Source organism: Monodelphis domestica, chromosome 3, assembly GCF_027887165.1.
Source record: "Monodelphis domestica isolate mMonDom1 chromosome 3, mMonDom1.pri, whole genome shotgun sequence".
Lineage (NCBI taxonomy): Eukaryota > Metazoa > Chordata > Mammalia > Didelphimorphia > Didelphidae > Monodelphis > Monodelphis domestica.
Genome location: NC_077229.1, coordinates 69,813,889 through 69,838,343, shown reverse-complemented (window position 1 = coordinate 69,838,343; position 24,455 = coordinate 69,813,889). Strand labels below are relative to the sequence as shown.

General features: G+C 38.7%; 2 protein-coding genes across 4 annotated transcripts in view; both read left to right on the top strand.

The window, feature by feature from the left end:
- LOC107651981 (mucin-16-like) overlaps positions 1–24,455 on the top strand; it is a 286,116-nt gene that overhangs the window by 180,258 nt on the left and 81,403 nt on the right. The window lies entirely within an intron of this gene.
- The window catches only part of LOC130457897 (mucin-16-like), a 68,469-nt gene that overhangs the window by 7,659 nt on the left and 36,355 nt on the right, over positions 1–24,455 (top strand). For 2 of the 3 annotated variants that reach the window (XM_056820610.1, XM_056820609.1), the window contains exons 1-2: positions 16,832–18,198; positions 18,692–18,805. In XM_056820610.1, the coding sequence (XP_056676588.1) occupies positions 16,863–18,198; positions 18,692–18,805 (1,450 nt within the window). In that variant the 5' untranslated portion in view covers positions 16,832–16,862. Of the gene's footprint in view, positions 1–16,638; positions 16,807–16,831; positions 18,199–18,691; positions 18,806–24,455 lie in introns of those variants that run through there. The other variant, XM_056820611.1, reaches the window with a different exon arrangement.

Below are 24,455 nucleotides of genomic sequence, written 5' to 3'. Positions count from 1 at the left end.
GTTTTCCTTTCATATTACTGTGTTACTGGCTGTATAATTTCAGGGTGCTATCCTTTCATTATTTTAACTTGTGCGGGGCTCTCTCTACTGTATTCTGATGGCAGGTATTCATGTGCTTTCCTGTGTTTCTGGTAGGGACTGCATTTGCTTATCAATTATTTTTCCTAGGGCTACTCAGTATTATGGGGTGATGCACTTTCACATGTGGATCATGGAACCATGGATCTTTTGATCAACTTTTATAGACGCTGGGGTTGTCATTATGACTGTAGTAGGTCTGATCTATCTTGGTTCTGTAGGAGATTTTCTATTAAAGTTCTTGACATAAACTTTTTCACCTGGTTTTATGTTGTGCAATGAAAAATCTAGGGATGTTTTTTGCACAAGCAAACCCAGTTTCCTTAGTTCTTCAATCCTACATTGTATCTGTTTTAAGTATTCTGGAAGAACACATTCCCCTCTTAACATGGACAAGTAAGGTGGCTTTACTGTTCTACCATGCCAAAGAGGCTGACCATACGGCATTTTGAAAGGTGATATGTGCAGGTCAGTCCTAGGCCTGGATCTAATGTTGAACAAAGCAAGAGGCAAAGCATCTGTCCATTTTAAATGTGTTTCTGAACAGAGTTTACCTATTTGTGTTTTTAACTCTTTGTTCATCCATTCGACCTGCCTGGAACTTTGGGGCCGATAAACTGAATGGTAATTGCATTTAATCCCCAAATCCTTATAGATTTCTTGTAGAACCTGGGAAGTGAAGTGGGACCTCTTGTCCGAGCCAATGGTACTGGGAATGCCATGTCTAGGTATAATCTTCTTCAATAGAAATTTCACTACTCTAGCAGTATCACTTTTCTTGTATGGACATGTTTCAACCTATCTAGTCAGTCTATCCACTATCCAATACATATTTGTATCCTTTTTCCTTAGGCAAGTTGATATAATCAATTTGAACACACTGGAAAGGCATATAACTGAGTGGTCTGCCTCCCAATGCAACACTCTTAAAATGTCTTTGATTTTATCTCCTGCATGTCTCACGTGCCTGACAAGTTCTAATGGCATTTTAGTTATTCCTGGTGCTGTCCAATATCTCTTTAATGGTATTCAGAACCCCTTCTACTCCGTATTGTATTGTCCCTTTGCATGAATTACGGTGCATAGATGTTGATAATAGGTTTAGGAGAATAGGTTTACCCGAGCGATCCAGACGCCTTTGATCAGTTTAGCACCTATCTGCTCTTTCCATGATTGTATCACTTCTCTGTCATAGGCTTCAGTGAGATTATGCCTTTCAATCCGAGAGAAATTCAGCACAAGGTGGGGACCGAACCTAGCAGCATACTTTGATGTTATGTCTGCTCTGTCATTCCCTAGGGATACCCTGTCCTTTCCATGAGTGTGTGCCTTACAATGGATTATGGCCACCTTCTTAGGAAAGTCTATAGCACTTATAATATGATCTATCAGATTGCCATGTGCAATTGGTTTCCCAGCTGAAATTTTATAACCTGTTTTTCCATATGTATGATGACCAATGTACAGTGGAGAAAGCATAATGTGAATCCAGAAATATATTAGCTCTTTTCCCCCTAGCTAATTCCAGGGCCATGAGCAGAGCCTTAAGCTCGGCTCCCTGGGCTCTGACATGACTTGGCAACAATGCATACCAAAGCGTTTTGTCATAGTCAACAACCGCTGCCCCTGAGAATTTCTCTCCCATCACGAACATAGGAGGACCCATCTGTGTTTAACTCCATTTCTGGATCAATAAGAGGTGTATCTTTCAGGCGTTCATTTGGCCTATGCAGGAGTTCTACTATCTGATCACAATCATGCAATACTTCTCCACCCATTGGCAAATCAGGGATTAGAGTTGCTGGGTTCAACAGTGCACATCTATGAATTGTGATGTCATCATTGCCTAACAAAACGACTTCATACTGGGATATTCTTGCATCGGTGAATGAATGTGTACTCTGCGACCATAACAGTTTTTCAATTTGGTGTGCAGAATACACATGCAATTTACATCCCAGTACTATGTCAGAAGACTTCTTGATTATTGCAGCTGTAGCTACTATGCTCCTGAGGCAATGCACCATGCCCTGTACAACTGTGTCAAGGATAGAACTGTGAAACACAATAGCCCTTAGATTCAATTGAAAATACTGTGCTAACATTCCAGAAGCGATGTCTTTTGCTTCATGGACGTAAAAGTGGAATTCTTTCTTATAATTAGCTATTCCCAAAGCTGGAGCTGATAGAATAGCTCCCTTCAACTGTGACAAAGCATGTGAATGTTCCTTATTCATTTGCAATGGTTCTTTGATGTCTTTCTTTGTCAAATCAGTCAAGCACTTGGAAATATGAGAATAACCCACTATTTACTGCCTCGAGAAACCAGCAACCCCCAGAAGATCTCTAAATTCTTTCTTAGTTCTAGGGATGCCTAGCTTCTGTATGTCTGCTATCCTTTCATTTGAGATTTTAGGACAAATCCTAAATATTCAACTGTTGGTAGGACCCATTGAATCTTCTTTTTAGAAACTTTATGTGCCCTCGTATAAAGTTCTATTCACAATTTCTTTGAATCTTCTAAATAAGTTTTAGGGTCAGGAGATGCTAGCAACAAATCATCCACACAGTGTATCAATTTGCTGTGTTTGAAAGTTATGATAGCTACATCTCTTTGCAACAGTTGACAAAATATTGAAACAGACTCACAACAACCTTGCACTAATCTAGTATAGCACAGCTGGATTTTGCCCCCATTGGAAATCAAAAATATTTTGAGAATCGTGGTGTAACGGTATAGTGAAGTAAGCATTGTTCAGGTTCACACTGTATACCACCTAGCTTCTGCAGGTATCTGAGTCATAATATCATTTGGAGATGGTGTTACGGTATATCTCTTCCTAATGAAATTATTCTCAGCCCTTAAATCCATCACAAATCTCCATGCAGGAATGCCATCTTCATTTAGCTTATTCTTTTTAATGGTTAATATTGGACTATTGTATTCAGATACCATAGGTCTCAATATACCTTGCTCAAGCAAGCTATTTATAATGGGTATTATCTCTTCTCTTGCTTCTCTACTCAACTTGTATTGCAGAATCTTAGGTGGTATCCCTTCCCTGACCTCAATCCTAACAGGAGTAATCGATTTAATCTGACCCACATCATTTTGGTGTTTTGCAAACAACCCCTGTCATATTATCTGTGGGTATGTCATACATAGAAGTCACGACTTGAATCTTTTCAGGTTCTTCCTCAAGTTGTATAAGTATACAACATTTCTATATAATAAGTATACAACAATTCTAAGTATAACAACGAATAGTGCTTCAGTGAATTCTTGGCTAGATGCAAATAAATTTCCCCAGATTTGATTTTTCACATTGTAATGTTGCTTGTATATTGCACAAAACATCTCGTCCTAAAAGATTGTCTGGGCACGATGGAATCAACAAGAAGGTATGATCTATGGTGAGAGAACCTAATTTAACCATTGTGCTTTTGAGCTCAGGGACCCGTTGTGTTTGTCCCGTTGCTCCAGCTACAGAAACCATACCCCCTATGTCAGTATCCCCTGAACATGTCTTTAGGACAGACTTTGAAGCACCAGTATGTAAGAGAGCCATATGGTTTTTCTTTCCCACTTTAATCTATATATATGGTTCTGGCCTGTGTGTAGTAAAGAGTGTATTGCCACCAAATTAGTACTCCTGTCTTTGCTACCATCTGCCAGCTGCCTATGTAACTCAGTTAATTCTTTTGATTTGATCCATTCCCAATGAAGTCTTCAATGGAACATGAACCTAAACCACCGCAGTAGCTTTGGCTGGATATCCCTTTGCCCCTTAGAATGCTGGCTTCAAGCCTGTCTTTTGAATCCATGGTGGTTATTCCAGTTGATAAGAATTCCATTCCATCCTTCTTTTCAAATTTAACTGGAATGTCACCTCCACTACTTTGAGTATGATAATTATTTTCTTAAGTGATTTCAGCTTCATTATGAGTTAGTTTTTCTTTAACTAAATCACTCAGTACTGGATGGAAGGTGCTAGCTTCTGGATTCAAATTAGATGTCATTTCTGAGGGTACTTCTGCCATAAAGCTCTTGATAGAATTAACTAAGTTAGGTGGGACTTCATCTGTGAATTTTTCTAGAGCCTTGTCATATTTAGCAACAGTAACCTTTAGGGAATTGAAATTATGATTTTCTGTATTAGTCACTAACTTTTTCTTGAGTTCTTGTGACTCTTTTTCTTTTGCACAATTCAATACCATTATCTATTCTACACTGGAAAAAGTTGTCAAGGAATGATATGATTTCCTTTACAGACTTTTCCTGTGTGGTTACTATACAGGTCTTGTCAAAGTCTCTCATCTCATTTGCAATTTGAGATGTTATTTCATTAATTTCTGCCTCATTGTCTTTAATCTGGCTCTGCCTTCCTTTTGCTTTATTGCAATGGCTATCATTCACAGAGTCATTTTCTTGCACCAATTTCACACTATTTCCCCAATTTTTTCTACTATTTTTATCTGCAGCCTCATTATTATTTTTTTCTACCTCCAAGTGTCACTATGGGCCTGGCTTCATAATTCTCTTCTAACCACGTCTGAATACTTTGGCTTTGCTCCAGTTTTTATAGCATTTTGCATTTCACTCAAATCAGGAGCTTGCTGTGAGGACTTTAACTTGCAGTGTGAATGGTAAGTGGATTTCTTGTATCTAGTTTCTGCATTATGTTTGTCTCTGTTATTACTCTCATGTTTCTTCTTCAAAAAGCAGTTTCTTATCAAAGGCCCTTTCTGGTGACAAAAGAAACACTCCCTAGTTTCTTTTTGCACTGATCTTGCTTGGTAACTAGGTTTCTTCTTAGTTCTAGGTTTTGTGTATGTCCTAATTGTGTTCAAAAATATAATTTCTTCAATTTCCTTTTCTTTTAAATCCTTTTCAGTCCTCTCTAACTTATCTTTCAGGTCTTGAACTTCTTTACTCTGTTATGAATTACTTTCAAATAGGTAACCTGCAGCCTCTCTCAATTCAATTAGAGAAACTGAGTCATATCTAAGGAAATAGTTCTTGAAAAATATTCTCAAATTGGATGTGCTTCCCCTAAGAAATTGTCTATGAACATGGCCAGTTCTCTCTTCACTGATGGCTTCTAGCCCTAAGATTGACTCTGCTATTTTTGACAGATGGTCTATGTATGTGTGTGGCAGCATGTTCCCCTTAATCCTGCCTGACCTTGCCAAACTTGACCCATGCATTCCGTTGGGAACAACATTGCTTAACGGCTTGCAGCAAATCCTCTCTGTATTTTCTCAGATAGGACATGCTAGTTGGATTTGCAAAGTCCATAATCCCCTCTTTGATCTACTGTTGGCCAGCTGGTCAAATTGCTCTCAGACCTAATTTTCTCCAAAAACTGCCTTTGTTCATGGGGGCTGAACAGTTCTGATAGCAGAAATTCTACATCATCGAAGTCTGGATCAAAAATCCTGAGTGCCCCCTTTAAGCTCCTTGTGGGATTGAAAAGGATTGTCCACAAATTTTGAGAAATGCCATTTAATGGACTCAAGTTCCTGAGGAGTAAATTGTCTATGGACTTTTGAGTGAATCACACCAGCATTAGCAGTTAGCTTGGCAACTTCCTTCCAGGGACAGATTTTCTCAGGGTCATTAGCAGCCTGATTTTCATTTCCATTGCCACCCTCATTTTCCTGAGGTGCATTCTCTGTTTGCCCATTGTCCTTACTCATAACTAGTTCTAGACCTTTTTTCTTGATCAGTTGTTCAAATACTGACTAAATCATCTTGTCTAAGTTGTTATCAATGGCTATAATTTTCTCTGTCTTAAGGGTAACCATGAATCTGAAAACTTTCTTCACTTGGGTTAGAGGATGCAACACAGCCATAAAGATTACATATACTTGTGCCAGGACTTGCCAGAGAACCAATTCATGTTAAAATGGCATTTGTAAAACATTCATTGTAACATTGCCAACGTACTCTATAGTATCTACTACCATATGGGTTATCCTGTTATATACAATGTGGTAAACCCCAAAGCAGGTAATGGCTGCCATGACCACTATTGCAAAAACCACTTGTTTAAACATCTTTTGTCTATCTATTCTTTCCTGCCTGTGGGATTGTCGGGTACAGTCAGACTAAGGGTGCCAATTGAAATAGAAAAAGTAAACTGAGGAAACTGTTTCTGGTTGAACTAACTGGATGTACGCTGGCTTACTAAAGAACTGCTAGAGGGGAACCTAAAACTGCTTGGTAGTAATGGAGGTAGGAATGAGAAATGCTGAGGGATGCTAGTACAGGGATGCTGCCACACAGGGGAACTGGGGAATGCTCTGGGGTTTCCCTACTGAATCTCTACTGAGGCTGATGGATCAGTATATCTTTCTAACCTCCTCCTTCCTTTCACTCCCTCCTTTCTCCAACCCTCTCCTTCCTGCCTCCCTCACCTCCCAGTTCTTTTTGAAGCTTTTGGCTTCTTCCCTTCCCCTTGAGTAAACTATGAAGATATTCTTTTCTTTTACTTTTTCAAGTCAAGGGGTTTATTGGGATAACAAGATAGAAAACTGAGGTAAGAGAAATAAGGTATTCCCTAATCTATAATGAGGGAGAATTTGTTGGTTTGAGAAAGTAGTCCATTCACAAACCGTGATTCTAAGACAGAGATATGGAGGACAACAGCTGTTTAAAATCTTCTTTCTACTTCTTCACAAAGTCAGCAAGGTCTCTCAGCTTAAGCCCAGAGACAAAACAAAGTTCAAAGTCTCTCAGTTACTCCTGGCCAGCTCAACTCTCAAAGAGACAACCAGCTCCAAAAGCCAAGTTTCTCCTTTTTCTCCTCTCTCTGTCACAGTTTCTCCTGGCCAGCTTATCTACCTGAGCCAGAGAGCCAAAATCAAAGCTAAGTTTCTCCTCCTTCTCTCTGTGGCCAGAAACCCCCAACTGCCACTCCTGGGAACATTCCATTTGGAACCTTCCTCTTGATTGACAGGCAGATTAGGTCCCCAGCTTGTTTCTTGCATCTTGGTTTACAAGTCCTCTCTCTCTCCATGCCTCTACCACAATGCCAACATAAACTGTTAACTGCCTTAATAATCATAAAGTTCTTACGACTTATCTATGTCATCTTCCCGTATAGGAATATAAAAAATTTAAGTTTTAATTCCTTATGGTTACTCTTTCATGGTTATTCTTTTATGCTTTTCCTTAGACTTTTGTTTGAAATGTCAGATTTTCTATGAAGCTCTTGTTTCTCCATGAATGCTTGTTTATTTTAGGTTGTAAAACCTAGTTTATTTTAGGTTGTGAAACCTAGCTCCTTTTACCTTCCAGAATATCATATTCCAAAGTCTTTACTCCATTAACTTGGAAGCCACTACACCTTAGGTAATCCTAACTGTGTCTCTATGATATTGGAGTTGATTCTTTATGAATCCTTGAGTATTTTCTCTGACTATAATATTTCTGAGAATTTCTATTTTTAAATTCCTTTCAGAAGGTGATCAGTGAATCCTGTCAATTCCTTAGATAACAAGGTATCTTTCCTTGATAATTTCTTGAAAGATTATGCTCTTGCACTTTCTTTGATCATGGCTTTCATGTAATCCAATAATTCTTAAATCATCTCTTCTCTATTTTCCATGTCAGTCATTTTTCCAATGAAATATTTCACATTTTTTCTACCTTTTCATTCTTTTGCCTTTGTTGAACTGTTTCTTGATGTCTCAAGAAATCATTAGCTTACAGTTGAACGATTATGATTTTGAAAGAATCATTTTCTTCAGTGAAATTTTGTACCTCTTTAGTGATTCGTCCAATTTAGGTTTTTAAAGAATTCTTTTCTTTCGTGAATTTTTGTTCCTCTTTTTATGTTTAGTCAGTTTTTGTTAAGGAGTTCTTCAGGGAATTTTTAGGTTTCTTTTACATTTCACCAATTTTGTTTTTATTATTTTATTTTCTTTGATATTTCTGTGCTCCTTTTATAAAGGTGTTAATTGTCTTTTCACAGTTTTCTTCTCCATTTTCCCTCTATAAATCTTATCTCTCTTTCACTCTTCCAGAAATTCCAAAAGTGGGCTTGGGACAAATAAGTAGCAACTCTCACTATGTTTTCTTTGAAGTTTTCACATTGTTGTCTTCTTCTGAGATTATTCTTGATTTTCCCTACTGATATAATAGCATTTCATGATCAAGTTCGTTTTTTGTTGTTTGCTAATTTTTCCAGCCCATTTCTTGATTTTGAACTTTATATAAAAATCGAGCTTTGCTCACTGGAGGGAGGAAAATCATGGCCTCAAAGTGCTGTTTTTTTCAGAGCTCATTCTAGAGGTCTGTGACTTTTCTGCTTCAAAAACGGTGTAAATCTGCACTAGGTATAGTCACTGCTTTCCTCTTCTGAACTCTGGGCTTTACCCAGGAAGCGGCTCCTGGTGCACTTCATCTGCAAGAGCTAGCCTTCCACTTTGCTTTGGAGCTATGACCAGGGCCCCAGATCCCTTTTGAAGGACTACTAATATTCTTTTCCTCCTTGGAACTGTGATTCTGAACTGAATATGGGCAACAAAGTTGCCAACCAGTGCTATCCCTACTCACTGTCATCAAGGGGGAGCACTCCATTAATCTTTTTCTTATCAGTTGTCTGGCCCCTTTACCTACAGTTGCCACTCTCTGTGTGTTAGGGACACATCTGCCCCACACCCACCGAGTCACAGGTTTCTCCTTATAACTTCATAAGTTTTCTTAAGAAAGAAATATGTCTCACTTTGATCTTTTGTTGGCTCTGTATATCTAAAATTTGTTTGAATGTGTTATTTTTAAATTGTTTGGATGGAGGGGAATGTGAGGAGAGTGCAGCTGGGTAGCTGCTGCTAATCTACCATCCTGGCTCCAGCCTATTCACATAATTCTTCTTTGTGATGTATGGATTCACACTATTTTATAATTCTATATTTATTTTGAATGGGTTTTCTTTTCCTACATTTTCCTCCTTGATATTTGTTGGTAATACACAAAAAATTGAGGATTGTTCTGTTTTTTGTTAAATATCTTATTACTTAGTTGAATATTTTAATTGTTTACCTTAATTTTTCATTGATTCTCTGGGTTTTTTAAGGAGGCCATCATATAATGTGCAAATACTGATCACCACCCCCCAATAATTATTTCGTCAATATCTTTTTATATTTCTTTAGCTTCCATCTCTAGAATTATTTCTAACATTAATGGTAGATCATTTACCCAATTATATAAGAATAAAATTAATAATCAAGTGGAAATGGCTAAACTCTTACAAAAATATAAATTTCCCAGATTTAACAAAGGAGGAAATAGAATTTTTATGTGATACCATTTCAGAAAAAAATAAATTGACCAAGCTGTCAAAGAACTCCCCAAGAAAACCACCCAAGGCCAGATGGATACAAGGGAATTCTCTCAAAATCTTTGAAGGGCAATTAATCCCAATGGTATATAAACTTTTTGGCAAAACTGGTCAAGATGGAGTGTTACCAAATGTTTTTATGACACAAATATAGTGCTGATACCTAATCCAGGAAGAGCAAAACAAAGTAAAAATCCATTACCTTAATGATATAAAATGGTAAATAAAATAATAATAGCAAAGAGAATCTAGTAATATATCACAAAGATCATTCACCATAGCCAGGTGGGAATGCAAGACTGGTTTAATATGGGGGAAACTATCAGCATAATTGACCAAATCAATAACAAAATTAACATAAAACATATGATTATCTCAATAGATGCTGGAAAAACCTTTGACAAGATTCAACACCCATTCCTATTGAAAACAGGAAAAATCATAGGAAAAAATGGATATTTCCTTAAAATGCCAAGTAGTATCTAAAACCTAAATCTAAATCTAAAGAGAGGATTTGATAATGTAAACAGGTGAAGTCTGTGTTCTTTTCCTTTCCTAGGACAAATTTCTAAGTCCATGAGGACTCATTGTTTAAATGCTCCTGGTAGACTGTAAGCTTCTGGAGGGCAGGGGATGTTTTATTTTTGATTCCAAGTTTTCAATACTAAGAACCATGCCTGCCTTAGTATAGGTGCTTAATAAGTGTTTATTGATTGATTTTTTACAAATGAGATAAAATTTGTAAAGTACTTTGCAAATCTGAAAGTGTTACATTTTATTATGATCATTATATGAAAAAATATGCTTACCTTTCAACTTATGACTTGATGTGGCATCTATCCTGGGCCCCCTTTTCTGGTTACTGAGTTTTGACATTTGAGAAGCAATGGTGATATGGGGGGGGGGGGGAGTAAGAGGAGTTAGGAGTAGAGAAGAAGAAAGGGTTAATTAAGTATCTACTATGTACCAGGCTCTGGAGGGAGGTGCTATTATTATCCTCATTTTATAATTGAAAACATGAAGGCAGAATTTAAGTGACTTGAGAACTCAATGGGAGTACAGACTAGCTTAGGTACCTTTGTTTCTAAAATGTTTTCTGAAGTCACTGTTTGAGCACCAGGGACAGCTGACCAGGAGTCTGAAAATCAGAACACAGCTACCCTGGAGGCCAGCATTGCTTCAGTAGTGAAGATCAGTCCTGTGGTGACCAGGATCTTCTGCTGTCAAACATCACTGCCTCTATAGCATGAATATGGAGTTTGTATCAAGTTCACCTTCCTGGACAGCCAGGCACTCATCACAGGGGGAAACAAGCCACCCCTATTGGTGAAAGAGTCCTTCATAAAAGGAACTCAACATCATGTGGCCAAGCCTCATTCCTGCCTTTACCTTTTGTGCAGCCTCCACAAGCACAGGCTCACCTGGGGCTACATCCTCATTGGAGAACTCCAGGTTAGCCAGCCTGATTGTAGAGTCTCAGAGGAGTTCAGGAGAAACATCAACTCTTGTTATCATCCTGACCCCAGCTAGCACAAAGGAAAGCTGGACATCAGCTTCTCTGAGCCCAGCTCCCACAGTACAGAAGGCATCAGTGCTAGGGCAGAGACAACTTCTCTTTTTGCTCATGTGCCTGTTAGCTCTATCCTGTTCCTAAGGAAGAATGTTTGAAGCAGGCTTCCTCTTTAGCCCTGCAGGATGGGGGTCAGATGTGTCCAGGGAGGAGAGCTTAACATCTCAGGGGAAATCACTTTCCCTCCCATTTCCCTCTTAGAGCTTCTTTTTTTTTTGTATACTTAAGGCCTTGTTGTGTCAGTTGGGTGAGTAAATGCATTTCAGGATCCCTCATCTCTCTATAGTATCACACTCTGGCCATCCCTGAGCTACAAGGACCGTTCTGTGGTGATTAGTATTGAGTTTAACATGTATGGAACTTGTAGAATAATAGCAAGACAGGGAAAATTTCCTTAGGCAATGTCAGTCAGTCAGTGAGTTGATAGCCATTCATTGTTTCTGCTGTTTCCCCACACTCTGCAGAGCACAGGGGATAGGAAGAAAGACCCTTAATCTTAAGAAGCTGACAGTCTAATTGGGGAGACAATATGCCAACAACAATGTACACACAATCTAAAAACAAGATCAATTGAAAATAATCAAGAGAAACAGGGCACTAGAATTTAGAAGGATCATCTAAGAAGCAGAGGAGCTCTTAGCATGGACTTGAAGAAAGTTAGGGAAATGAGGAAAGTATTCCAGATTTTTCTCTCCAAAGATCAAATATTACAACATGACATTTGGATATATTCATAAAAATTTCAGCAGTTGTGTTTAAAGAACAGAGTTTTACTTGAGAGTGGCCCCTCTGCATAGTGAGCTAATGTCTTGAAAAGACATTCTCTATCCTCCCCCAAACTCCACTCCCAAGTAACTGGGTGCAACCCAGTAGGCATATTTTCAATTTGGTAGAGCCAAAGTTGAATTGAGAGCAAAGTCAGTGCAATGAAAAGTGAATATTACAGGGTGAGGAGGAATAAAATATAAGGAGCATAGGAAAAAGATAGAAGGTAATGAAGCATTTTGATTGCTAAATGGGGTTTTGTATTTTATTTTTAAAGCAATAGGGAGTTATTGAAGTTTACTGATTTGGACAATGACATGGTCAGACCTAGGTTTTAGGAAAAGCACTTTCACAGTTGAATGGAAGATGGACTGGAGTGGGATGGGACTTAGGATAGAGAGACCAAATAGGTAACTACCGCAATAGTTAAGACATGAGGTGTGGGAGGCCTATACGAGAGTATTTACAGGGTTATATGAGAGACAGAGAATATGGGAGAGATGTGATGAAAGCAAAATCTATAGATCTTGTCAACACCCTGGATATGGTGGGTGACAGGGTGAGCAGTAAAGAATAACCTGGTTGCCTAGCCTTTGCCTTAGAAGTCTTAGAGTTTCTACTAAAGAAGAAAGTAAGGGGTTTTAAAAATTATGATGACTTGGCTTGTGAGCTTGGATGACTTGGGAGGACAGTGATACCCTTGATAGCTAAAGGGAACTTAGAAAGAGTTGAAGGTTCAATATTAGGAAAATCATCCACATAATTTGAACATATCAACAAACAATCCAACAAAACCACGTGATTATCTCAATAGACAAAGAAAAAGCCTTTGATAAAAGACAACACCCATTCCTATTAAAAACACTAGAAAGCATAGGAATAGAAGAGTCTTTCCTAAAAATAATAAACAGTATATATCTAAAACCATGAGCAAATATCATCTGAAGTGGGGATAAACTACATGCATTCCCAATAAGATCAGGAGTGAAACAAGAATGCCCATTATCACCTCTATTATTCAACATTGTACTAGAAACCCTAGCAGTAGCAATTAGAGAAGAAAAAGGAATTGAAGGTATTGAAATTGGCAGGAGACCAAGATGTCACTCTTTGCAGATGACCTGATGGTCTACTTAAAGAATCCTAGAGAATCAACCAAAAAGCTAGTGGAAATAATCAACAACTTTAGCAAAGTTGCAGGATACAAAATAAACCCGCATAAGTCATCAGCATTTCTATATATCTTCAACACACCTCAGAAGCAAGAATTAGAAAGAGAAATTCAATTCAAAATCACCTTAGACAATATAGAATACTTAGGAATCTATCTGTCAAGACAAACACAGGAACTATATGAACACAACTACAAAACACTCTCCACACAACTAAAAACAGACTTGAACAATTGGAAAAACATTAACTGCTAATGGGTAAGATGAGCTAAAATAATAAAAATGACTATCCTGCCCAAACTTAGCTGTCTATTTAGTGACATACCCATTCAACTGCCAAAAAACTTTTTTTACTGAATGAGAAAAAACCATAACAAAGTTCATTTGGAAGAAAAAAGGATCAAGGATATCCAGGGAAATAATGAAAAAAAAATACAAAGGAAGGGGGCTTTGCAGTCCCAGATCTCAAACTATATTATAAAGCAGTGGTCTTCAAAACAATTTGGTACTGGCTAAGGGACAGAAAGGAGTATCAGTGGAATAGACTTAGGTAAATGACCTCAGCAAGGCAGTATATGATAAACCCAAAGAGCCCAGTTTTTGGAACCAAAATCTACTATTTGTTAAAAACTGCTGGGAAAAATGGAAGACAGTGTGGGAGGGATTAGGTCTGGTTCAACATCTCACACCCTACACCAAGATAAACTCAGAATGTGTGAATGACTTGGATATAAATTCGGAAACTGTAAGTAAATTGGTTGAACACAAAATAGTATACATGTCAGACCTTTGGGAAGGGAAAGATTTTAAAACAAAGCCAGACATAGAAAGAGTCACAAAATATAAAATAAATAATTTTGATTACATGAAATTAAAAAGTTTTTGTACAAACAAAACCAATGTAACTAAAATCAGAAGGGAAGCAACAAATTGGGAAACAATCTTCATAAGAAAAACCTCTCTCAAAGGTCTAATTATGCAAATTCACAAAGAGCTAAATCAATTGTAGAAAAAATCAAGCCATTCTCCAATTGTATAAATGGGCAAGGGACATGAATAGGCAATTTTCATATAAAGAAATCAAAACTATTAATAAGCACATGAAAAAGTGTTCTAAATCTTTTTTAATCAGAGAGATCCAAATCAAAACAACTCTGAGGTATCACCTCACACCTAGCAGATTGGCTAACATGACAGAAAAGGAAAGTAATGAATGCTGGAGGGGATGTGGCAAATTTGGGACATTAATTCATTGCTGGTGGAGTTATGAATTGATCTAGCCATTCTGGAGGGCAATTTGGAACTATGCCCAAAGGGCGATAAAAGACTGCCCTTTGATCCAGCTGTAGCACTGCTGGGTTTGTACCCCAGAGAGATAATAAGGAAAAAGACTTGTACAAGAATGTTCATAGCTGTGATTTTTGTGGTGGCCAAAAATTGGAAAATGAGGGAACGAACGCCCTTCAATTGAGGAATGGCTGAACAAATTGTGGTATATGCTGTTGATGGAATACTATTGTGCTAAAAAGAATAATAAATTGGAGGAATTCCATGGAGACTGTAACAACCTCCAGGAAGTGATACAGAGCAAAAGGAGCAGAACCAGGAGAACATTGTACACAGAGACTGTGGTTCAATCGAATGTAATGATTTCTCCATTAGTGTCAATGCAATATCCTTGAATAATTTGCAGGGATCTAGGAGAAAAAATACTACCAACAAGCAGAGGACAAGTGGTGGGAGTAAAAATAATGAGTAAAGGCAACTGCTTGACTATAGGGGTTGAGGGGATATGATTGAGGAGAGACTCTAAATGAATACCCTAATGCAAATACCAACAACATGTAAATGGGTTCAGATCATGGACACATGTGATACCCAGAAGAATCATGTGCTGGCTATGGGACGGGTGGCGGGAGGGAGGGGGGAGGAAAAAAATGATATTTGTTTCCAATGAATAATGTTTGAAAATCACCTAATAAAATAATATTTACAAGAAGAAAAAAAGAGTTAAAGGTTTTCAGGGGAAGGCAATGAATTAACTTTTGGACATGTTGAGGCTCAGATGTTTACAACACACTCAACTGAAAATTTCCAACAGGCAGTTGTTCAATAGGAGTCATAAGACTGGAGGTCACAACAGACATTAAGGAGTGGGATGACCAGATTTGAGAATCATCAATATATAGATGATGGTTAAATCTTGTGAGTTTAGGAGAATATTGAGTGAAAACTCATAGAAGAAGAGAGGGGCCCAGCTCAAAGCCTTGTAGGACACCTACATTAAGCATTTATGGCCTAGATAAGAATCCAGCAAATCAGACTAAAGAGAGTAGTCATACAAGTAAGAGGAGAACCAGGAGAGTTTTGTTATAAAAATGAAAGAGAATAGGATGATAGTATCAAAGACTACAGAAAGCTTCAGAAGAATGAGGATGAAGAAAGGGCCATTAAGAGATTTTTGCAATTAAGAGATTGTTAACAACACTGAAGAGAGCAATTTCACTTGAGTGATGAGGTTGAAAACCAGACTGCAGTTAAAAAGAGAGTAGAAAGAAGGGAACTTGAAGCACCTTTTATAGAGAGCTTCCTCAAGGATTTCAGTCATAAAAGGGAAGAGAGTTCAGAGATGATAGCTCTCAGGGACAGGTGGATAAAATGAAGGTTTTTTTACAGATGGGGAAGTAGGAAAGCTGTCATTAGATTAGAAAAGTTTGAAAAAATGAGAGAATGGGAATACTAGAGAGATTCTCTGCTCGATGAATGATGAAGAAAAGAGAGCACATATTTTGGAGTTTCCTTCAAAATATAAGGGAACAACATCTTGTCCTTTCTACCCCCAGACCTGTGGCTGAAATTTGTGTTCTCATTTATTCTTCTAGCGAGTGAGATTGGTGTAGGGCCCTTCACCCATATCCCAGACCATGGAACACCAGGAGACATGAGATCAGTGACCAGTGAATCTACTGTAGGTGCCCTGGATAAGAAAATATTTCTTTTCTTTCTATTATACTGGTATTCATCCATGCTCTGGGCCCTTGTTTTCCAGCTTTGAGATATGATATGAACTCATTTTCATAGTCTAAGAACAGGACACTCACTGATGGGGGAGTTTGTGATTAGGTTGTAAGACCTGGTAACTTCCTCTGTCCCATTACTGTCTGCCCAGATGTCAGCCTTTGGATGAAGAGCTCATGGAGGATTTTGTCCATTTCTTGTGTTAGTTTGTGTGTATACATATAATTTACTATGATAAAAGTCAGCTACTGGAGGACAGGCTTTTCTAAGGCCAGCACCTAAAACCCTGAATGGAGTAGCTGATTCTAAACAAATGATTACTGCTTCATTTTCCATTTAACCTGAGCAGGTATCCGTCAGGCAGTTTGTCTGAGCCTGGATCCCTATCTCATCTGAGGGCAAGATGACAGGACAGATTCATCTATATATCAGTCTCTTCCTATTTAATACTTTCTCATGGTGGCCACCCACCCTAGAGCAGAAGCAGATCCTAATTACTGTCAGAGTCTTTTTGTTTTGAAAGTGCTTGTCAGGGAGAAGGTGCTAATGTGAGGGGTTGGGGATTGGTTGCACTTCTCAGGAAGGACAAAATCCTCACAGGCTCTGGGGATCTCTGTCCAAATGACCCCAAACTTCCCCCATCGACCCTTAGGCACACTTCAACTTTGCTTTGCTTTGGTTACAGGATTCCCTACTGAGACTTCAGGGACACTGAAGAAAGTGAGTGGATCTCACCAGGGAAGAGAACCAACAGACTCCATCAGTATCCCTATGACTGGCTTTAAGGGGAGAGATTCCATTACAGACATTGAAAGAGACATATGTGTCATGGAGACAACTCTAAGAGCCACAGGTACTCAAGCACCACTTCTCATTGTGCACACTGGGGCAGGTGACCTCATCCCTGGGATGCACAGGAGAACTGTGTCCTCTCCCACTTCACCCTCAGCTCCAAGTGAGATATCCTCTGGAGTCACCATTGCCATTGCAAGGCCCTCACTCTCCATGACTCCAGTAGAACCCACAGCTAGCCCTGGCTCCAGTGGTCCCTTGAACATCAGCCTATCTGGGACAATTTTTTCTACACCCCTTGCACAAACACCTAGAGCTGAAATAGCTCCTGGAGAGAGTTCCAGCACCCCCCCTTCTCTATGGTCCACTTCAGTTGATTCTTTCAATACTGTTGGCTCAGCCCCAGGAACTGAAATCACCTCCATTGTGCCTCTATATTCACTTCCAACAGCCTCAAGTGCCACAGAAACCACACCAAATCCTGATTTGTCAGTGAGACCTATCACACTAGAGCCAGGCTCAGCTGCCCTAACTTCCACTGCTCCCACCATCATTCCAACACTGTCTGAGGAAGACATAAACACCTCACTGGTGTCTATAGAAGGACCAACAGAAGATAAAACAGTGTCCAGCACCTTCCCAGCAAATGCAGACACCCCTGGTATCACTCACAGGGAGCACTTCTTCACAGGTCCTGGAGTAACTTTTCAACCTGACATGGCCTCTACTTCTCTGCCCAATTTATGTGAAGGGATCAGTTATTCCAGAAATATCCCCTCACCCTCTTTAGGGAGTAGGAAAAGCAGTGCCATGATTGGAGTCTGGACAAGCCCAGCTGAACCTCACACTGTGGAGCCTAAGAAGCCCACCCCTGCTGAGGGTTCCCTCTGTATTGGACCAGTGACTGAATTTAGCAGCAGGGAAAGTGGACATTTAAAGAATAGCTTGGCCTCTGCTGTGACCCTTAACTCTCCACTACCAAGCCCCATTGCTTCTAGCAGCATGGATGTAGACTCAGAAATGGCGTCAGGATTATCTCTCTGGACAGACAGCTCCTCATCACAAGTAGAAGTCAGTTTTCCTTATCTCTTTTCCACCACAGGAGATGGACCCTCCCTGGGAACAGAACCTCACAATCCCATCCACGAATCTCTGAGCCCATGGCCAGGCTCCTTTCCTGCCTTAAGTACTCCCACAGCCTGCACAAGGACAGCTTCCCTTGAAACTGCTACTTCATTGGAGGACCCAGGGCCAGCCAGCCTGACTCCAGAGACTGAGAGAAACCCACAGGCAACACCAACTCCAGTTATCACCCTGCCTCCAGCCAGCACACAGGAAGTTTGCACAACAGCATCTCCCAGTCCTTCTGACACAACCACAGAGGGCAACAGTGTCAAGTCAGGGACAACCTCTGTTTCTGATCAAGTGCCTTCCACTTCCAGCCTCTTCCCAAGTAAGCATATTTTAAATAAGCTTCCCAGGGAAGGAATTGGGGTGTGGCCTTGGAAGAAATGGGGAGTGTGTCCAGAGAGGGTTGGTTTGTGCCTTTCTAAGGAGAAGGGTCTTCCTCCCAGGTCCTTCCTCTCTTTAGCCTTCCAGTGGGCCACTGTAGGAACTTTTCCTTAGTGCCATATCTGTTGAATGAGTGTAATCACTCCAGGCTTCCTCATCTCCATATGAGGAAAGTTTCACACTCCCTGTGCTAAAGTGATTCTCCTCTTCTTATTGATGGGATTCTGATTCCACTAAATCAAACACATATGAGGATTGTCCATCAGTGAGTCCATGCTTTAAAGGGAAAAAGTTGGGTATTCATCCTGTGGGGAAAAGTCAGAGAAGCCATGTATTTTTGTTCTCAGCAGTTAGTAGCAACAATGTACTTTCCTTTGGGAGTCCTCTAATAATGACTTGACTGAGCTCTGGTCTCCCCTCCTCTCTTCCTGTAGGTAGTGATGCTGGTGTGGTGCCAGCCACACATGCCCAAGGCCATGAAGCACCAGGAAGCACAGGAGCACTGATGAGGAGCCCCCTGACATCTATGTGTTCTATTATGCCCACAGGTAAGTAGGTATCTCGTCTCTGTCTCTGTGTTGGAGGTTTATCCTTTTTAGGGCCTTGTTTACCAATCTTACAGAGGAAACATGAAATTATTTTAGAGATCAATCCTCAAGAGCTCTTCTGAACCTCTGATTCCTTTCTATGTACAGCCTGGAGAAGAGGAGTTTTAGAGGTAGGAGTGAGGTTCCCACTGCTAAGGTCTTTTATATAATCAACCATAGGTATAAAGTTGGAAGGAAACTTTGAAGTATCAGGTATTATGGATAGCCTCTCATTTTACAGATATGGATACTGAGGCTTAGAGAAGTAAAGTAATTAGCTCAGGGTGATTGGATAGGACTAGAAGGGACCCTCAATGGCCACCTAGCTGGACACCATCATTTTACATATGGGAAAACTGCAGAGAAGTCAAGTGACATATGCCCTATGACACAAAATTAGAAAGCATCAGAGGTGAGATCTGAACCCTGGACTCCATTATGCTGTATATCAAGGTCAGGAGAAGAGGTCAGCCCTCACACCTCACATTGAATGGCCAAGGCTCTTTCTACTTTGGGGAAGGTTCCTTTTATGAACTCTCCAAGGGTAGAGAATTTGTTTTTAAATTTTTATTTACATCTTCCGTATTTAGGATATGGCTGAACACATAATAAACACTTAATTAATGGCAACTAATTGATTCCTTTGATCTAATGAGTAGATTGGTGAGATCCAGTTTATTAAAAAATTTTGTCTTCACAACCTATCTTATATACCTACCAACTGAACTTGCCTATGAAAAGTGAAGGGGAATGGAATAAGCACTTATGTAACATCTACTATGTGCCAGGCACTGTGACTAAGAATTTTTTATAGAAACAGTATCTCATTTGATCCACACAATAACCCTAAGTGTTCGGTTTTATAGTTAGCCCCATTTTTCAGATTAGGAAAACAGAGGCAAGCAATTGAATTTCCCAGGGTCATACAGCCAATGAGTTCTTAGGGCAGATTTGAACTCAGGTCTTCCTGACTCCAGGCTCAGCACTGTCTCCACTATGACATCTAATTACTTCTATGGTCCAAGCCACAGATTTCCTGGTATCAAGAGTCAGGAATGGAGACAGATGCAAAGGCTCTGCTCTTTAGCAGTGAACTTGGGGAAGGTGGATGATGCATATAAGGGCAAATCCCTTTATCTCTATCAGCCTTGACTTGCAAAAGAGGAAAAGAATGATTCTAGGACCTTCCGTTTAAGGTATGTTTTCATGACCTTCTCCCTCATCTTAGCTTAATAATTCACTTGGACCTTTGGTGACTAATTGCACTTGGCCCACCCATTTAATACAGAATCCCAGGCATTTACCTCTAAGTCTTATGATTTCTGAGACATTGTTCTTCAACAAGGGATACTTCTTGGTCACTAGTTTATGGATTGATTCCTACACATTAGCTCTGTGATTCCTGTGACCTGGTCCTACTCTACTATGGCCTCTGAGTGTTCCCAAGAACTTCTGTAGCCAGGAGATCTAGAATACGTCAGAGGTCAGAACTGGAAAACTGGACCTCTCTGATGTCATTGTCTCCACATGGCTCCTGGCAGCCCATCAGCCTGGTGGACAAGGTCAAGTTTGGAGTTCTAGGTGTGATGAAGATGAGGAGACAAGTGTCTCTAGATGATCTTAGGTGAGGATTGGAGGCAGACCATCAAACCATTTTCTGGACAAGAAACTTCAAGAAAGAGAAGTGTGTCCCATGTACCATAAAAATCCCTAAAGCATCCTTTTATTCAGTTGTGACTGATATTCCTCTCAATTTATTTATTGCTCTTGTTAATAATCCTTGTTCAGGCATCTATTTCCAATAGAAAATCACCTATGCTATTAGAGAAGCTGTATGTCATTCAGCATTGCTGATGAGAAATCAAACCATATCTGATTAGCATGTTGCTTAATCATCTCTGATGCTTTTTATCTTTTAAAATTTGACTTTAATTAAAATAATTTTATTTAAAGATATTATATTTTCCCAATTAAATCTAGTAAGCATTTTCAATATATGTTTTCTGAAATTATTAGGTCCAAATTGTCTTCCCCCTTCCCTTCTGTCCCCCTCTTAGAGAGATGGTAAGTAATTTGAAATGGATTATACATGTATTATCATGTAAAACATAATTCCATATTGGTCATTTTTATAGGAGAACACTCATATAAAACCAGAGCCACATAAACTGTACATAAAATAATGTGAAAGGGAGTATGCTTTGATCTGCAACTGACTCCCACATTTCTTTCTCTAGAGGTGTAAAACATTCTTGGCCAAAAGTCCTTCAGAGCTGTCCCAGATTGCTGTCTTTTTGAGAGTAGCTACAACTTTCACAGTTGATCAACTGCAGATCAAAGCATGCTCCTTTTAAAATTCAATTCAAAATTATTCATGTTATATCTTAAAATACTCTCTGTTTCTTGTTTTGGTCTTCTAATGGTTATTGTTTGCTTAGTAATTATTGATCTGAAGAGAGATGTTAAAGATAGACAGATGAATGAGGAAAGGTAGTAGTCAAGGTAGAATGGCTCTTGTACTCTCTCACTGTCTTCTCCTGGTCTATGATAGCCGAGGAATATCTCTGGGAAATGGTGATCCTGGGTGATGTGCTGGTGTAAGTAAGTTAGGGAAACGTTTCCCCTATTGAGTGATAGGAGGGTTACCCCAGAATTAATAGGCACAGTCCTTTAGAATTGTAAGCCCCTCCTCAGTTCATGACTCAGCGGGGAGTCCTGACAAGTACTTTGCAATGGCTGCTCACTAACCTCAGAGAATTAGCCTCCTCAAAGATCCTTGAATAAATCCCTTTCTTCCAATCTGACTGTGGTTTAAATTGGTTTAATAAACACAAGATATCTGGAAGTGGGCAGTTCAGGTTGAGATTAGTGGTGTCCCTATATCTAAATCCTAAGAGATCCTTCTTTCTGGATGCCTTGGGCAAACCAGAAATTCACCTCCCCCTTCCCAGTGTCTCTTTAAGATAAACTAGAATATCTTGGGATTAAGGCAAGATAAGGCAGATGCTATTAGACTGTGGGGGACTGTTGAGTCTGAGGCCCCTACAGGTCCAATGGGATCTGAATCTCTCTTCAGCTGTCAGGCAGTTATAAATTTCTTCTTGAGAAGTCCCAAGGCAGATACTCCTGGGTATCTTTCAGCTCGCTCTTGGCTGATCTCCAGTAAGGCAAGAAAACCTCTTCTCACTTTGAGATCAAGTCTCAAAAAACCCCTTCTTTCCCTGGCATCTTTCCCCATCCCTGTTCTACAGCTATACTCCTCTGCTTCCAAAGGTCTTTACCCATCAATCATGTATTTTTCAACATTCCATTGCTCATCTTTTGCATGCTATTCTTACAGTCTTAAATCCTTCCCTTCTCCATAAATCTGGAAGATAAACTATTCTATGTTCCCCGAATTTAGTTATGGTATCGCTCATTATATATAAATCATATACCCATTTTGATCTTGTCTTGCTATAGGATGTGAGATATTGGTCAATACCTAGTCCCTGCCATAAACTTTAATTTATAAAAATTTTAGTTATATATATGTAATATATAAAATTTTTAGTTATAAGTAGAAACTTCTTTCAGTTTTTCAAATTAATTTTATTTTTAAAATATTTACCTCTTTACATATTTCATTTTATTTCCTTCCCCTCTTCCTTCCCCCATCCCAAATCCAATAAGCACTTCCACTGGGTTATATAGATGTTATCACTGATACCACTTCCATATTATTCGTTCTTGCAATATAGTACTCTTTTGAAATACAAACCGCCAATCATATATCTATATAAACAAATGATTGTCATTTGTTTTTCTTCCTGGTTTCTACTTCCACAGTTCTTTCTCTTGATGTCGAGGGGAATTGGGATTGTCTTGTAATAGCAAAGTCCATTATATTGGATTGTTTCACAATGTTTCACTTTCTGTCTATAATGTTCTTTTGGTTCTGCTCACTTCACTCTGCATCAATTCCTGGAGTTCTTCCAGTTGATATAGAATTCCTTTGGTTCATCATTCCTTACAGCACAGCATAGTATTCTATCACCATCATAAACCACAATTTGTTCAGCCATTACCCAATTGAGGGACATCCCCCCCCCCATTTTCCAATTATTTGCCACCACAAAGAGTACAACTATGAATACTTTAGCAAAAATATTTTTTTCATTATTATCTCTTTATGATACAATTCTAGTAGTGGTATTGCTGGATCACAGGGTATGCACTTTTTTAATGCTCTTTGGGCATACTTCCAAATTGCCTTCCAGAATGGTTGGATCAATTCACAACTCTACCAGCAGTGCATTAATGTCCCAATATTGCCACATCCCCTCCAATATTTATTATTTTCCTTTACTGTCATGTTGGTCAATCTGTTAGGTATGATGTGGTACCTCATTATTGATTTGATTTGCATTTCTCTAATTATGTGTAATTTTAAACACTTTTCCATGTATTTATTGATAGTTTTGGTTTCTTTATCTAAAATCTATTTGTGTCACTTGACCATTTGTCAATTGAGGAATAGCTGGTTTGTTGTTTTGTTTTTGTTTTTGTTTTTTTTACAATTGACTTAGCTCCTCACAACATTAAGAAATTAGACCTTTGTCAGAGAATTTTGTTGTAAAATTTTCCCAAAATTTATAGCTTCCCTTCTAATTTTGGTTGAATTGGTTTTATTTGTACAAAATCTTTTTAATTTAAACTAATCAAAATTATTCATTTTATATTTTGTAATGTTCTCTATCTCTTGCTCGGTCTTAAATTCACTTTCCCATAGATCTAACAGATATACTATTCTGTGTTCAACTAATTTACTAATAAGTTCCTTCCTTTTGGAAATTATCTTGGTATAGGCTATGAGATATTGATTTCACACTAATCTTTCTTATACCATTCTCCAATTTCCCCACACTTTTTATCAAATAGAGTATTCTTGTCTCAAATGCTGGGATCTTTGGGTTCATCAAAAACTATCTTCCTGAGGTCTTTTACCCCAAGTCTATTCCATTGATCCCCCTTCTATCTCTTAGGCAGTACCATATTTGATGATCACCACTTTATAATACAGTTTAATATCTGGTAGTGGTAGGACTCCATCCTTCACATTTTTTTTCATTCATTCCCTTCATATTCCTGATCTTTTGTTCTTCCAAATGAACTTTGTTATAATTTTTTTCTAATTCTATAAATTTTTTGATAGATTGATAGCTATGGCACTGAATAAGTAAATTAGTTTTGATGGAATAGTCATTTTATTATACTATCTTATCCTATCCTTGAACAATTAATATTTTTTCAATTGTTTAGATCTAGTTTTAATTGTGAATAAGTTTTTTAGTTGTTTTTGTTTAATTCTTGAGTTTGTCTTGGTAGATGGATTTCCAAATATTTTACATTATCTAGAGTTATTTTTAATAGAATTTCTCTTTCTAATTCTTGCTGATGAATTTTTTTGGATATAAAAAGAAAGGATGATCATTTATGTGCTCTTTCCCCTTTTGATAACAATTCATCCATTAACATGTCAAAGTCCAGGTAGGTTGGATCATATTACTTTACTATCTTCTTAAATTGTTTTATCATGGCCATTGGTTTTTCATCATAGCTTGGTTTAAGG